The following is a 16108-nucleotide window of genomic DNA, read 5'->3' on the forward strand; positions in this document are numbered from 1 at the left end:
GCCGCCGCTGCCGCCGCCGCTGCCGCCGCCGCCGCTGCCGCCGCCGCTGCCGCCGCCGCCACTGCTGCCGCCGCCGCCGCCGCCGCCGCTGCCGCCGCCGCCGCTGCCGCCGCCGCTGCCGCCGCCGCCGCTGCCTCCGCCGACTCCGACGCCGCCGCCGCCGCCGCAGCCGCCGCTCCCGCCACTGCCGCCGCCGCCGTCGTCGCCTCCGCTACCGCCGCCAGAGCCGCCGCATCCACAGCTGCCACCCTCTCCGCATCCTCCACCAAAACCGCCGCCGCCGCCGTCGCCGCCTACTTCGCCGCCTACTTCGCCGCCGCCGTCTCCGCCGCCAAAGCAGCCGTTGCCGTCGCCGCCTCCGCCGTCGTCGCCCCCATCGTCGCCTCCATTCAGCCCCGGCTATTTATCGCCGCCCAACTCCCCTCCGTCGCCGCCTCCGCCGTCGTTACCCCCGCCGCCCCCGTCGTTGCCTCCGCCGCCGCCGCCGTCGCCACCCATGCCTCCGTCGCCGCCTCCGCCGTCGTTACCCCCGCCGCCCCCGTCGTTGCCTCCGCCGCCGCCGCCGTCGCCACCCATGCTGCCGCCGCCAATGCCGCCGTCGGCGCCGCCGCCGTCCCCGTCGTTGCCTCCGCCGCCGCCGCCGTCGCCACCCATGCTGCCGCCGCCGTCGGCGCCGCCGCCGTCGGCTCCACCTCGCAAGTGTGCCGAGGAGCCGACGCCGCGTGTGCACTGCCCCTGTCCGAGCCTCCCCGGAGCCCTCCCGGAGTCCCTCCTGTAGGACGCGGCGACGCCCGGGTACTGCCCCTCGCACCTCAGCGTGTGCGACACGCTGCTCTGCCCGAGCTGCCTGCTGCCAGGCACCTCGGAGACTAGACGCCTCTCGGACGTCCCAGACACCTCCTAGCCGCCCCCACCGGCGCTCTCGCCCGTGCCACCACCCCTTCCCAACCCTCTGGCAGGGCTGTGCGACTACACCTGCGGCTTTTGCAGCGTGCCTCCCCGGCCGCCCCCGCCCCCGCCGTCTCCAGCGCCGCCGCCGCCACTCTCTCCTCCGCCGCCGGACGCCTGCGGTAGCCTTCTTGGGCGCACCAGCTTGCGCTCTCTTGGCCTCATGTACTGCAGCGAGCTGCCCACGGGCAGCTGCGACTCCTACTACTACCTCGGGAAGGCTGGGAATCATCGCCTCTGCCACGAGCGCTCCAGCCGCGGCGACTGCATAGGCTCGGAGATCTTCTACTGCTCGCCGCCGCCAGCGCTTCCGCCCTCGCCGCTGCCGCCGCCTTCACCGCCGCCGCCGCCGCCTCGCCCGCCGCCGTGGCCCCCCGGAGTGCTCGGCCCGCCTTCGACGCCGCCGCCACCGCAGCCGCCGCCGCTGCCGCCGCCCCCACTGCCGACGCCGTCGCCGCCGCCGCCTTCACTGCCGCCGCCGCCGCCTCGCCCGCCGCCGTGGCCCCCCGGAGTTCTCGGCCCGCCTTCGACGCCGGTGATTGCCGCGCGCGACGGCCATACGGACCACCTCGCGCTCGAGAACTTTCCTCAGCGCACGCCCCACGCGAACTCACTTGCCGCCGCTGAGACTCTCGGCCCACCGCCGCCGCCGCCGTCGCTGCTGTCGTATGCGCCGCTGCCGCCGCTTCCGCCGCTGCCGCCGCTGCCGCCCCAGCCGCCACTGCCGTTTCCTCCGGCGCCGCCGCCGCCGCCGCCCTCGCCGCCGCCGCCCGCGACACCGCCCTCGGCGCCGCTGCCCGACTTCCTCGCGGCGCTGCTGGCTGACCTCCCCATCGACCTCCCCACCGAGCTGCGGGCCGACCTCCCCGCCGAACTCATCGGCGGCGGCTCCCTCGCCCTCGCGCTGTCCCTCGCCGCCTGCGCGTGCTGCCTCGTCTCGCGACGCAGGATCGCTCGCGCCCGGCCGGCCGCATTTCGGCCGCGCCTCGGCGGTCTCTCGGCTGCACCTCGTCTGCCCCTGGGCTGTAGGCGGTCGAAGGGGCCGTCGCACCGCTTTTTCGCCGGCGGGGGAGTCTCCCTCGCCAGCTCCGACGAGGCGGCCTCGAGGATGGCGCGTGCCAGCCGGCACGGAGGCTCGCTCCCCTCCCTGCCGAAGGTCGACATGCAGTTCGTCGACGGGCGCCGCGGCCTAGATGCGGGAAGACATCTCCCTGCCTCCAGCCAGCACCAGAGAACGTCTTCGCCCGAGGCTCGGAGACGCGGTGCACGGCCCTCTCTCGACGCCCTCCGCCCTCCTCTGTGCTCACGCTGCAGGACTCCAAGCCCGGACGGGCCCTCGCTCCGCAAGCAGAACCGAGCGCAGCTCGACTGGAACCAGACCGGCTTTGGCACAGCGCTCTCCTCCCCGTGGCGAGTGCCGTCTCCTACGCCCCGTCTCACGGCGCACCCTGCTACCCTCCTAGGCGTCAGTTGCGCCATGTGCGGCGGGTTCGGCTGCCCCCGCTGCCAGGGAGCGCCTGTGGATTTGGTGGACGATGCGCCGCCCTCCAAGCTCGCAACCACCTACAAGGCGGGGCCGCCGCCCCGCGTGCCGCCTGTAGCAGCCTCGGCTTGTGCCGCGCTTCTCGCCCGCCCCATCACCGTGCTTTCCGCCCTACGATAGGAGCTGGTCGCCGCAAAGGCGGCGCAGCTGCGCCGCAAGCAAGCGCAGGCGCGGCTGCTGCTGCACGACGGCGCGAAGGAGGGCGCGTCAGATGCTACGAGCGGGCGCCGGCCCTCAGATGCTGCAGCGCGTCAGATGCTCGCCGGACCCAACCCCTTTCTCGCCGCGACGCACAGCACCAACGGCCACGGGTCGCCGTCGCCTGTCCCGATGGACTGATGCTCGCCGCTGCCATGCGCGAGCGCCCGTTGGAATTGTTTCGGCGAGTACGCATGTGAGAGAGTGAGGTCCTATTGTACGTTGTCTGCAGTCTGGTCCTCGTCCTGTACAGAGAGTCCGCGTGGCCGTGGGGGCAGGCATTGTAAACCGTGGTGGAGTAATACTGGAGCAGCACGCGATATTGTACCAAAGCTGTGTGTACAACGCCGATGTGAGAGGATGAGGAAGATCTGGCGCCAAGGCGCAAGGGTGTCCATGCATGGGTCACGGCATGGGACCCGCGCGCCCGCGTTTGTTTTTCCTTTTCGCCACACTCCTCCCTGTGTGGTGGCGGCGTGCCGTCCTCCCATCCCTATCCCTTGGGTCCTTCTTTCTTTTAGTTTTTGTCGTGCACAGTTCCTTCCTTTGAAGTTTCCCCTCGAATCCATCAAGCCGAGCCTGCGATAGCTAAGGATTGCGAGCGGGTCCCCTCGCAATCGGTGCATGTTGCTAGGATTGTGAGCGCAGATCTTTGGATCTTTGGTACGATTGTGAGCGCAGCCGCTCTTAGTCCTACAAGATGTAGGATTGCGAGCAGCACTGCTCGCAATCGGAGGCACGTTGCTAGGATTGTGAGCAGTGCTGCTCGCAATCCTAGACTTTGCTAGGATTGTGAGCGCAACTGGCAGTCGTAGGCGTCACCAGTCGCCTTGGTAGCGGAGCTGCTCTTAGTCCTAGAAGATGTAGGATTGCGAGCGTGGGTGCTAGCAATCGTACAGAGATGCTACGATTGCGAGGAGTGCTGCTCACAATCCTTCGACTTCTAGGATTGAGAGCGAGGCTGCTCTCAATCCTAGCCTTCTACAAAAGAGGGGTCCCGTACCATGCGGAATCGACCCTATCCAGTGCTCAAGTGCTCAAAGAAGGTTCACCAGCAGTGGCGGCCGGCGGTGGGGCGAGAGGGTGGGTGGGGGGTGGGGGGGGGTATGGTCCCGTCGGCGGGAGGCTGGGTCTGTCAGCAGGCGGGGGGGTATGGTCTCGAGGTGGGTTCCGATGCTACCATACCCGCAAGAAGTCCGAACCCTGTGGGCTGTCCGTGTGAATTCTAGGCCCGCGGGTAGTCTCCCCCCCCCCATCCCCAGGGCCTCCGGCGCTCGCACCTCAACCTCTCACAGACCAGCGCACAGCGGACAAGCTCGACCACATCACATGGGTCTGCTCAGCGGCGCCGGTTCCGCTTTGCTCAGCGCCCCAGCGCTCAACTTTTACCACCACGACGGCTGGCGGCTGGCGTTCCGCCATCGGCCTGCCGCCAAGGGCCACGAGCAGGACGCACCTCTGCTGCTCATTCACCCAGTCGGCGTCGGCCTCTCTGCCTGGTTCTGGGAGCGAATGATGGACCGCTGGGACGGTGGCGCCGTGTACGCGCCAGATCTCATAGGCTGCGGCGCCAGCGATGAGTGGGCTCCCGACGAGCGAGGCATGTTCCTTCCTCTCGACTGGTCCCGCGGCGTGGAGGCGCTCTGGCAGCAGCACGTCCGGCAGCCGTGCGTTGTCGTGGCGCAGGGAGGGCTCGCGCCGGTGCGCGCGGCCCGCCTTCGGTGGGCCACCACCTCGACGACACGTCCATCACACGTTAATCACCCGTCCGCCAGGTCGGCGTGCAGCTCGCAGCGCGGGAAGCCGACGATTGGAGCGGCGCAGCGGCCGTCTCTCGGCTCGTGCTCGCTGCGCCGCCGACGTGGGCCGACATGACGACCGCCGTGCCCGAGGCGGATCTGCGGCGCAACTACGACGCGCTCCGATCTCCGCTCGGCGACGCTGCGCTCGGGACGATCGAGAGCCGCTGGGCGATCCGCACGTTCTCCGACCTGTTCCTGTTTGAGGGCGAGTCGGACGAGGCGGGGCTCTTTAGACAGGCCGGAGGAGAGCCCGGCCCTCGCCCCGCACAGCGGAAAGGATCACCTGACTCAGGCGTGGCTCGAGGCGGCGGTGGCGGGCTGCGGCCAGCCACGACGCGCGCCCATCCAGGCCTTCAACGCAGGCTTGCTGCAGGCGCGCTCCTTCGAGCCGGAGCTCACCTCGCTGCGGCAGCCCACCCTCGTGCTGGCCGGCAGGCGCACTCCCATCGCCGCGGGGATCGGACGTGGGGATGCGGCGGGTAACCCTTGCCCTTTTTTTTTTGGCAGGGGCGACAAGCGGCAGCGGCAGGAGTACGCGGCAGGCGTCCGGACGTGCCGGCTGGAGACGATTCGTGGCGCCAACGTACTGCCTTGGGAGGCGCCCGCCGAGACGTGCGCGACGATCGCGAAGTTTTGCGCGGATTAGAGACTGATTAGAGTCTCCTCCTGAAGAGAGTGACGCTATTTAGTGCACAGGACAGCTGGGACACTCGACTCCTCGTTGTGGCTTGTTGTGACGTCACGCACAGACACACACACGTGTTCATTATTCCACGACCAACGCGTGCGAGGAGGGCATGCAGCTATTTCTGAGGCGTGGCTGTACGATATATCAGAGGGGATTCGCAACCCTGAGGGAGGGGGTTTGCCGTACGAGGATGTACAATGTACTGACGTAGAGTGTAGAGCGCTGCCGCTGGAGAGCTGGAGAGCTGGAGAGCGCTGTAGAGCTGTAGAGCTCTACAACTACATCCGGCGCGTGACGATATGAGTCCGATGTAGAGCGATGTAGAGGCGCTCTACAACGTGAAATCTCTACACCTCTCCGACGCGCTCGACTATAGTCTACAACAAACTCTCTACATCTCATAAGCGGCGAACGAGTGTAAGGCACGGTCGCTCTCCGACATGAGGCGCGTTGCACTTGCCAGTGCTGCCCTGGCCTTCTGTCTGCCCGCCCAATGGGTGGCAGGTGCCTCTGCTGCTGTGTGGCATGCCTCACGGCTGCGACTGGCCGGCGCCTCGGCGCGTCAGCTCGGCTCGGCGTAGCGATAGTGGCCAGCGCAACTCGCTTGGACTCAACGCTCAGCCAGGAGCTCCCGCACGCGCTGGCGCGAGTCATGGCGCATGCAACGCTCAACAATGCTCGCCTCGCCTCGCGCAAATGCGACCGTCCTCGCAGCCGACAGTCCACCGCCTGCTAAAGAAGCACAGCGACGAATGCGGCACCGGCGACGCATGGCAGGCTGGTCATGACGCAGTTATAAAAAAACGATATTCTTATCGTTTTGCCCCCCTCCGAGACTGGAGACAGAACCCACCCGTACACAGGAGAGATGGGACTGCGTCCCGCCCCCGCTTGCCCTGCCTGCGCAGGATAGCGTGCCCCGATAACGGCGACACTTAGCGAGGGTCACTGCGCAAGGAGGGGGTGCGAAGCCTTTCTTTTGTCCTCTCGAGGGAATGTTCTCTCGGCCATGGCCTTCTGAGGTTTCGTACTAATGACGTCCTTCTTGGCACTTCGGGCGTCGGTATGTGCGTATCTGATGTGTCTGATCCCCCGGTATGCTACATAGGTCGCCCGCCGGCACCCCCTCATCTCTTTGCCGAGTGCCGCCCCGCGAGCGGGAGGCCCCCAGTTCGAAACCTGGTCGACCCTTATGTTTTTTTGTTCACACCTGAGCTCCCATGACGAAAACGAAACACGCACCAGGCGACTGCCTGAGAACGCTGGATCGAATCGAGGAGGCACCTGAGCAAAATCGAGCCCGCCCAGGTGAGAAAAAATAATATAAGGGTCGAAGCAGGTTTCGAACTGGCGACCTTCACCGCTCGCGGCGAGGGAGCCAGCCAGAGATCGCTTCATTAGTGAGAGAGGTCAAAAAACGTGGCGACCTATAGCATAAAAATAAAAAATAAATAATAAAAACCGGGGGAATTAGACACCACAGATACGCACACACCGACGCCCGAAGTGCCAAGAAGGACGTCATTAGTACGAAACCTCAGAAGGCCATGGGCGCCGAGAGAACATTCCCCCGAGAGCACAGAGAAAGGCAAAACCGAACCTCCTTGCGCAGTGACCCTCGCTAAGTGTCGCCGTCATCGGGGCACGCTATCCTGTGCAGTCAGGGCAAGCGAGGGCGAGGCGCAGTCCCATCTCTCCTGTGTACGGGTGGGTTCTGTCCCTAGTCTCGGAGGCAAGGGCGAAGCTAAGAATATTTAATTTTTTTGTTCACACCTGAGCGGGCTCAATTTTGCTCTAGGTGCCTCCTACGAATTCGAACCCACGTTTTTCGGCCAGGCGGCCGGTGCGTTGGTCGTTATCGTCATGGGATTTCATGACGCAGTTATAGGGTGTTGTGTGCCGTCAGAGTGACTATCTGTGTGTCAGTGATAGTCAGGGCCGTCCATCAGAGCTCCAACTATCTGTGTGTCAGTGATAGTCAGGGCCGTCCATCAGAGCTCCAGTAAGCTCGGAGACACCCCATTAGCGCGACTCGACCTCTTTGAGTCACTGCCTTCCCGGCGGTTTGGCTGTAGAGCCTCTACAACAAACTCTACAGCAAAATCGCGCTCTACATCGCTCTACATCGGACTCACATCGTCACGCGCCGGAGCCCGCTCCGCGGTGTCGGCACACAGAAGCCCTCTGGCCGCCGCCGCGCTGGCAATGCGCTCGGAAGCCGCCCCGCTGAGCGCGAGGTGTGAAGGGAGATGTGTCGTTGTTGCTATTCAACTGACCCAGCCTTGTGCGACGGCGACCGGTGCACTGCAGTGTGCAGTTTCGTGTGTTCGCCTTCACGACCTCACGCCCTTACTCTAGACACTAGAGTTTTACAACAAAACTCCCTCGCACGACATTGGGCACGGGACTGGCGCGCACTGGCGCCTACACTAGAGAAAACGCCTCAGAGAAACTTTACGATGCTCCTTTTCTACATTCGCATTCTAAATTCTTTTTCCGAAACTTGGCTGTGGCGGCGCAGCTCTTCCCGACGCTCGCGGCGCTCTCGGTGGCGCCGACCATGTGGAGCCCAGGTCGCGCCTGGGCAGGCCTCCTCGCGGCCGCGCTGTGCGCGGTCGTCATCCTCGGCGAGGGTTCTTCTGCCCTCCGCGCGCATGCGCGCGGCTCTGCGCATTGCTGCACATTGCTCCAGGAGAACATTCTCCTGCAACAGGGTGCAGAAGGTGCTGCAGGGCTGCTCGCCGCTGCGCGGCGCCCGGCGCGGCACTGGCGCCTCGGCGCTCGGCCGCTCAGGCGGCGCGCTCGCACTTTGCGAGTCTGCGCTGCCCGCGCGCGCAAGGCGCGCGCTGCTGCTGCTGCTGCAGCAGCAGCTGCCTCCTCTTGCGGGCTGGCTGGTACGAGCTGGCTGGCGGGAGGCGGCGACGGGCGGCGGCTGGCGGCGGGGGCCGCGGCGGCGCGCGCTCGAGAGGCGGAATGCGGCGCCCGCGTGGCGCGGGCCGCAGAGGTTGGCAGAGCCAGAGGCTCTGCCCTGCTGGAGGTTCCTGCTGGCTGTCTGCCGCCGGCGGTGGGTGGGGAGGGCGGCAGCCCTCGCCTACTCCTCATTCCTGGACGTGTCCTCATCTACGTCACCGCCAGCGATAGGACGCTCGGGCTCGTCTCGGGTGCGGCTGCGCTACGTCTTTCTTTTTCGAGTGGCCACGGGTTTGGGGAGCGGGCGGGGCGTGCTGCGGCAGAGGCGGAGGGCGGCTGCCTCCGCCCGGTTTCTGGTCCTGGACGAGCTCGCGTTCACGTCACCAGCGGATGTCAGCCGCCCGACGACTTGGGCGCGGCGCCTGCTGCGTTTCTTTTTTTGCGATGCCACAGGATCGGAGGGCGGGGGCGGCGGTCGAGCGGGCGGGCGCGAAGGCCGGGCGAGGCGGCGGGCGGCGGGCGGGGCGGCGGGCGAGGCGGCTGGCGTCGAGGGCGCGCATGGGGGAGGCGGCGCGGGCGGCAGGCGCACGCGCGGGTGAGGGTCGGGCGGGGGGCGGAGCTGAGTGGGGCTTAAGGGTTTGTCCGGTGGGGGGGGCGGGGCGGGGCGGAGCGGGGCGGATCGGGTCGGGTCGGGTCGGGGCGGGTTGCTCGGGTCGGGGTGGGGCGGGGTTGTGGGGTGGGGATGTCGGGGTGGGGTGGGGTGGGCGCCGGAGTGGGAGTGGTGTGACTGCTCCTGTGGTGGGGGCGACGGCTTCTGAGGAAGCCGTCGCCCGCGCCTTGCCTGTCGCGCGAATCGTGTTGTGCGACCGCCTTTCGTTGTAAAATTCTAAATTCACCGCCCCGTGCACAGTGCACCGCCTCGCAACTCCACACCCAGAAACACTTAAGGCAGGAGAGAGCCCCACGGCATTCAAAACGCAATAAAGTTGCAAATGGCCCATCGTGCCGTGTGCAGTACGGCTCTACGTCTACTCACTCGCTTGCTTTTTTTTGCTCCAGCCCTGCGGGTCTTGATTGATGAAGTCGAGCCTACAAGATACGCGACCCGCCCCTCGCGAAATCTCGAGCGAGCAAATGGCAGCAGCCGCAGGGTGGTTGGAGCGCCCGGTATTGAACTCGTTCAGCTTCGACGCGTGCATCGACACGTTTGCCCATTTGCGCTTCGCGCCTCCGACGAGCGCGGCAAGGCGCGCCTCGGTGATGAATGAGCCGTGGACCTGTTCACAGCACGTGGAGAGGGGTGGGGTGTGGTGGCCAAAGCGCTCAGGAGGTGGCCGAGAGTTTTTATAATGGGCGCAGGCTGGCCCGGAGGTCTTTTGGGGGGAGGAGAGTGGGCGAGCAGCAGGGCACCGTGAGCATGCCATTCTTTCGCTTGAGCTGGTTGACCGCGTGCTCAATCTTGACGTTTAGCGCCATCGCTGGCGCCGCCGGATCCGCCGGCGGGCGAGGGCGAGGATGACGGCGGCGGCGGGGGCAGCGACGGAGGAGGCGTCGATCGGGTATATCCCGGAGGGGCGTAGTTAAGGGTAAGATAGCATTCATCACGCTCTCGTCAATAAAGACTGTCTCGCATCTCCCGATTTGTCAGGGTAGCGGGGATATCAAGTCCAGTTCCACTAAGAGCTCCTCCGTTGGTGTCCAGGAGCCAGCACGAAAGGTCGGCGCGGCCGCCTTCGCCTTGAGTTTGCGTACCAAGATTCCAGAGGAGCAACTTGTCCCAGCTCCGTTGTCGGCATCATGGCAGAGCGTACTCGGCAGAGCGCATTCCCCTTTGCTCCCCGTGCACGTGCACGGTTCCCCCACCGAGTCGTATTTGTTCCCATTAAGGGCGCATGATGAGCAACTACTGACCTTCATAACTTGCCCTTCCGAGCATTGTACCGGCTCATCGGGGCACTCGTTAGCATCGACAGAGGGTCAGACGAGCAGCGTCAGCATCGGCGAAAGCGACAGCAACGGGGCTACGCCGTGCCGCTTGCGAGTGCCGGCCATGACTCGTCTCCGATAACGATTGAGGTCCTCCGTGGTTCTCTCTTTTCTTTCTTTCTTTTTATCGGAGTAAGTTGGTATGGCGCAGTAGTCCGTAGGCAGCTCTAGCTAGGTAGCTTGAGATTCGGGGCGGGTCGCTCCTGCCTGTCGGTCGTTTTACGTTTAGAACGGGAGACTGGAGTCTGGAGACGCGATCGCGAGCGAGGGTCGCGCCCCCCTTGGCAGCCGCCAGCCGCAGCCCGCCACCTTGTGTGTGTGGAGAAATTTCCTATTTCGCTTTTGTTTGTGGATTTCAGTATCATTTCTCCAAGTATGTAACAATTTTATTGAATTCTTTTTCGCTGCTCAGATAGTCTTCCATGTACACGTGCAGCCCCATCTTTCCGTAAGCGGCAAGAAGTGCCGAGTACCAGTTCTCGGTGTCGCGTATTACGCGTGACATAGAATGCGTTTGTCGATACTCTGGTATTTTACTTGCCCCATCCGTACAGTTGCGAAAGCCCCAGCAGCCTGTTTCAAATGCTTTTGCCAGCGACAAATATTGCTGCGTTTTGTTTCTTCTTTCCAGGATGACGACTTTGCCAACGAACTTTTGCAGCCACGTCACATTAAGATTGATTGACTGATTTAGAAGTGTGCCGCAACGCAAGTGAGGTTGGAACACCTTGAATCCACAAGCCTTCCAACGCAGCGTGTTACAGTTGGCGTAATACGTCTGAACGCTATCAGAGAAGCACGCTTCGGTGCACGCAGAAAGTGGCCAAACTGGACACGTCATGTTGAGCCCTTTTGCAAAATTCCGACCGTGCCAGAGCATCTCTCCATTGCACCTGAAGCGATGTTCTTGCAGTCGGTGGCACAATGTGCTTGAGGCAGTTCGCGGACCTGCCAGGATGACGTATCCTTTTGTCTGAGAACTTGCAGTCCCGATGGGCTGGCGCGCTTTCGGAGTGATGTTCGGCATTGCGCGGTAAGTTGCCGCGTCTAGCACGGGGAGCGCAGTCGGGTTGGAGAGGTTGACGACCTGCGAATGCATTGTGTGAGTGGTAGGTAGGTAGGTTGATCCCATGCGTGAGGGAAGCCTATCAAACTCACCAGGAGCGCGGCTGCGTCGTGCACGAACACCGAGTCGAGCAGCTCGGAGACGGCGCCAGAGCTCACCGAAGAGAGAGCAAAGGCCGAGCAGCCCAGGCCGAGCACCCCGACCGACGTGAAGAAGATGCAGAGCAGCTTCGACGAGCAGAACTTGCCGAAGCCGGAGCCGGAGCCGAAGGCGAGGCGCGTCGAGGCCGGCTCGGGCGAGACAGACTCGGGCGAGACAGACCCAATCTGCGGCGCGCACGACATGCGTCAAGAAGAGTAGAGCAAAGGAGGGAATGTGCGCGTAGAGAGGGCGCGCACACCGCGGGCTGCTTGCCCGACTCCTTGCCTTTCTCCTTCGTCTCGACGTTGTCGATCAGATCGTACTTGTTGGAGATCGACGTGGACTTGACCTCGCCCTTGCGCTCCGTCTTGTTGCGCGAGGTCGAGACGATCCAGTCGGCGTCGCCCTACGCAATGAAAAGGAGGGACGGGGTCAGGGAGTGGGTCCGCAGACGCACGGCGCAGAATGCAAGGCACTCGCCGCCGGGGCGGGGTTCTCCATCGAGAGGAAGGGGACCTCAAGGGCGCCGCACTTACTCGCAGCGTACACAGCTTGAGGCCCAGCACGCAAAAGAAGCCGCGGTGCTCCCCTCGCCCACGTTGTTCGTTGTTTTTGGATCTGCGAGTGCACAGGCGACGGCGGGCGAGCGTCAGCAGCATGAAATGGGATGCGCATGGTGGGCTCGCGCGGGGCAAGGGTGGCGAATGGGCAGCAGTAGACGCGTCTCACGGCTCCTTGATGGCAACGGCACGGGAGGGAGCAGGCGGTGTGAGGACGAGGGGCGTCGGCAGGCGAGGGCGCATCGCATGGCGGGAGTGCTGCGGTTCTGGCGGGTTCTGCGAACAGCAGGCGTCACGGGGATCCATGCGTGCAGCTCGCGGCGGCCGACCAGGGCAAGCGCGAGCGGAATGGGAGTGTCGTGACAAACCGCGTGAGATCAGACGGCCGGGTCTCGATCTCGACAGAGGAAGGTGTGAAGAGACGCTGTTCACACACTCTTGGGGCGGAGACGGTGTCGACGCCTCTAGCGGTGCGAACGAGCTCACCGGCCGCGTCTCGAAGCAAGCCTGCCGCGTGGCGCGAGGCGCAGGGGTGCGAGGGCAGCAGCGGGAGGGGGCGGCCTCGGGAGCACGTCGCGCGGGAGGGCGGGAGTGGAGAGGAGGGCGGGGAGAGGCGGGCGGCGCGCTGGGGAGACACGCCTTCGACGAGATATGGGGAAAAATATGGGGCGATATGGGGAGAGATATGTGAGAGACGCGCCTTCGACGAGCAAGGCTCGAACGCGGAATAAATAGCCGCGAAGCAACTGTCGGCCACGACGCAGAGGTTGAGGTGCGATCCAGGCCCTCTCTCTCGGCCTGTCTGTCTGTTGCTTTCCGGCCTAGCGGGGCGGTGGGCGTGCGCGCGGAGGGCGGGGCTGACACCAACATCAACATGCCATCGTAAGCTGCTAGGCGGCGGTCACGTAAGCTAGGCGGCGGTCACGTTCTTTGTCATTACTGTTGAAACGGATTCGCGCAGTATCAGTATGAATGACCAGTATGAGCGCCGGGGCCCCGTTTCCGCACTGCGGGGCGCGGCGCACGGTGCCTCCGGGGGCCCCCGCGCGCCCCCCCAGAGGCAGTGGTGTGTGTGCGCGCGCCAGTCACGTCCCAGTGGTTGAGCGAGGGTAAAATGAACTCGGGGGCACAGGACACCGCCAGGCAACAAACACGGGGAGGCACAGTAACGCAGGGGAGGCTAGGCGACGGTGGCGCGTGCGACGCAGCCCGCCTCGGCAGCCTCCAGGAGGTTGAAGTGATGCTGACCTCAGAGGTGGAGGACTGGCGTAGAAAAGCGGATCTCCGTCGTTGAGCAGCAGGGCAGGCTGGTGGGCCGGCACACGCAGAACGGCGAGCATTGCACCTTCTACATGTGGACCACAAGAAATCTCGACGCGCTTCTCCGCCCCGACGCGAGATAGCTTACGGTGCGGAGCTCTCGCTCGGGCCGTGCCCCCCCCCCCACCCCCCCTTGGGCTTAGTGGCACCAGGCAGAGCGCCGCCAGGCCGCGCTCGTACGCGAGGCCGATGTGGATGGAGGCGGGTGCGCCGTCGTCGTACGCGAGGAGCGAGGAGTATGCCGAGTCGACGGTGCGCTTGTGCATCTTCTCCCAGCCCCAATCCTGCTAGTCATATGGGTTGCTGCATTGACACAGGCAGCAAAAGCATCGCAGCTGAGACCTTCTCATGAGTGGCGGCTCGCACCATGCGGCAGTGCAGACACCAGGTCGCGAACTTAAGAGCCATTTTCGATTCCGTGGTTTTGGCACTGTCTACCAACTTTGGTACAAATCGACTTGGTCTGAGCACAGCTAGCCGAGCCTTGCGCTGCGTTTGAGCCTCCATTCTGAAAGTGTACGTAGAAGGGAAGGCAGCAGGTCCGGCTTGCGAACTCCGCTGTGCGCCGACAAGCGGTATGGCGCCGAGGAGAGGCCATTTTCCTATTAAAAAAGGCTGTCGATCGCAAAATTTTCTTCGCTGCGCGCCCGACCATGCTCCATGGTGGGCACGCAGCGCCGGGGCGCCTGCGGCGCCCACTTTTTGAAATGTCTGCCACTCGCCTAACCTGATCTCAGAATCACTCGTACAGCGAGCACCACAGCTGGAACCTGGATCGTGTACAGCGAGGCTTGGAGGCAGAATCTCACCGATCACTCGTGCAAGGCGCTCGTGAGCGCAGCGTGAGCGTCAGAGGGCGATTTGGTAAGAGTGGATTCGGAATGGCCAAGTTGACCGAAGCGTGAGGTGTCGCCGTACGACGGTGGAGGCACGTCGTCGTCAGAGTCCCAACTAGAAGCGATACTACACACACTTCGGTCTACACAGCATCCTCCCCCCCGCTCACCCAATAGACTGACTGAGGGAATAGACGTTGGGAGAGCGGGAGATCTCTCTCTAGACGTTCTCGAAGACCAGGTGACCAGCGCCTACACGCCATGTGAGGAGTCAAGGGGTGTACGGGGTGTCAGGCGCGGAGAGCGCCGGCGCGGCGCGCCGCGGAGCGCGCCGCCCGAAGAAAATGATGCGCGAAGGAGGCCGCCAGATGCGATTTCTCTGTTGAAGAGGAGTTTTGGCTCCGCCCTAAGGCCAGCCGGCGCGCCGCTCCTCCGCGCGCGCAATATCGAGCGCCGGCGCGCAATGAGGTATGTCCGGGTAGCGCAGGCGAATCCAGTGCCTACATCTGGCATGTGAATTCTTTTTATTGCAGCAAGAATTCTTTTTGCCAGCTCCGCCCGCGCGGCCGCTCGGTGGCGACTCTGTGCGATCACACTGCGTGGTCTCTCGCAGTCGCTGGTAACCCCATTCTCCAGTGCCACCAGTCAGTGGACGCTCTGCTCAAGAAGCGAGGCGAGCACATCGGCGGTGGTCCGCTGACTCAGCACGATGTCCACCGCAATCATCACTCGCCGGGCGTCGTCCCGCCTCTCTCTTCTCGCTTCGCTTCGCTCACTCTCGAGTCGCGCAGCCTCTTCGCTCGACGCGGACGTCATCGTCGTCGGCGGCGGGCATGCGGGGTGCGAGGCGGCGGCTGCCGCCGCCAGGGCGGGCGCCTCGACACTGCTCGTGACGCAGCGGCTCGACACGATCGGCGAGATGTCGTGCAACCCGTCCATCGGCGGCGTGGGCAAGGGGCACCTCGTGCGCGAGATTGACGCGATGGGCGGGCTGATGGGCGGCGTGGCGGACGCGGCCGCCATCCACTTCCGGCTGCTCAACCGCTCCAAGGGCCCCGCCGTGAGGGGCCCGCGCGTGCAGGAGCGTGGCTAGGAGCGTGGCGCTGCCTGCCCGAGCAGGACTAGCGCATCCGCCCTTCGCTGCGCCTACCCTGTGGCCGCGCGAGCTGCGCGCACCTCCAGGTCGACCTCCCAGCCGCGACTCTCCTCGCGCAGGCGGATCGCGACCTCTTCCGCGCCGCGATGCAGGCCGCGCTGCGCCGCTGCTCCGGCCTCTGCCTCGTCGAGGACTCGGCCGAGGACCTGCTCCTCCTGGACGAGGGCGGGGTCGGCGGCGTGCGCACCGGGAGCGGCCGCACACTACGCGCGCGCGCTGTCGTGCTGACGACGGGCACCCTCCTCCCGCCAGCCGTCTCGGCTGCATCTCGGCTGCGTCTCGGCTGCGTCTCGGCCGGACCTCGACTGGAGGTCCGTCCCTAGGCACCTTCCTGCGGGGAGAGATCCTGATCGGGCGGCACCGCAGGCCCGCCGGCCGCCTCGCCCGCCTCGACGCGCGCGCCGCCGCAAACCGCGGAGGCGAGGCGGGCGAGGGCCGGGCGGGCGAGGGGTTCGAGGCGGAGGGCGCGGCGGTCGGGATGGCTGCGACGCTCGAGCGGCTCGGGCTGCGGCTCGCGCGGCTCAAGACGGGGACGCCTCCCCGGCTGGACGGGCGGACGGTGGACTGGTCTCACCCGCACCTGGTGCGTGCGCGCCGCCGGAGCCAGGTCCGTCTTCCGAGGAGCCTCTCGGCTCACAGCGTGGCACGCTGAACAGGTGGCGCAGCCGAGCGAGCCGGACCCAACCTTCCTCTCGCTGGCCAACGCGCTGCGCACCGCGCCGCTCGCGCCCGGCGTCGTCACTTGCTACATGACGACCACGTCAGAGGAGACGCTGGCCCTCGTGCGTGCGTCGCACGGCTGCCTCCCGCTCTACGGCGGCTCTGGCCCGCGCTACTGCCCCTCCCTCGCCGCAAAGGCACTCGAGCTCCTCCCCCCTCCACGAACTGCGTCGACTTGCTGCAACTGGCCTTTGCCTCTACCTCTACGCTCACTATTCTCCCCTCCTCAATTTC

At 65.3% G+C, this 16108-nt stretch overlaps 2 protein-coding genes across 2 annotated transcripts in view; both read left to right on the forward strand.

Moving 5' to 3' along the window:
* Positions 1 to 4018: 4018 nt before the first annotated feature.
* Positions 4019 to 5137, forward strand: EMIHUDRAFT_216375 (hypothetical protein; the record flags this gene model as incomplete). The annotated part of the gene is made up of 4 exons (XM_005762160.1): positions 4019 to 4390; positions 4465 to 4688; positions 4762 to 4955; positions 5034 to 5137. The coding sequence occupies 4 exons, from the start codon at positions 4019 to 4021 to the stop codon at positions 5135 to 5137; spliced, it is 894 nt and encodes a 297-aa protein (XP_005762217.1).
* An 8214-nt stretch (positions 5138 to 13351) lies between these two features.
* EMIHUDRAFT_311837 (5-carboxymethylaminomethyl modification enzyme) overlaps positions 13352 to 16108 on the forward strand; it is a gene marked incomplete at both ends in the record, with an annotated part of 4277 nt that continues 1520 nt past the window's right edge. Inside the window, 5 exons of the mRNA XM_005762161.1 lie at positions 13352 to 13367; positions 14790 to 15058; positions 15214 to 15408; positions 15498 to 15737; positions 15811 to 15936. Of these exons, the coding sequence (XP_005762218.1) occupies positions 13352 to 13367; positions 14790 to 15058; positions 15214 to 15408; positions 15498 to 15737; positions 15811 to 15936 (846 nt within the window). The remainder of the gene's footprint in view (positions 13368 to 14789; positions 15059 to 15213; positions 15409 to 15497; positions 15738 to 15810; positions 15937 to 16108) is intronic.

This window comes from Emiliania huxleyi, assembly GCF_000372725.1.
Source record: "Emiliania huxleyi CCMP1516 unplaced genomic scaffold EMIHUscaffold_69, whole genome shotgun sequence".
NCBI classification, from domain to species: domain Eukaryota; phylum Haptophyta; order Isochrysidales; family Noelaerhabdaceae; genus Emiliania; species Emiliania huxleyi.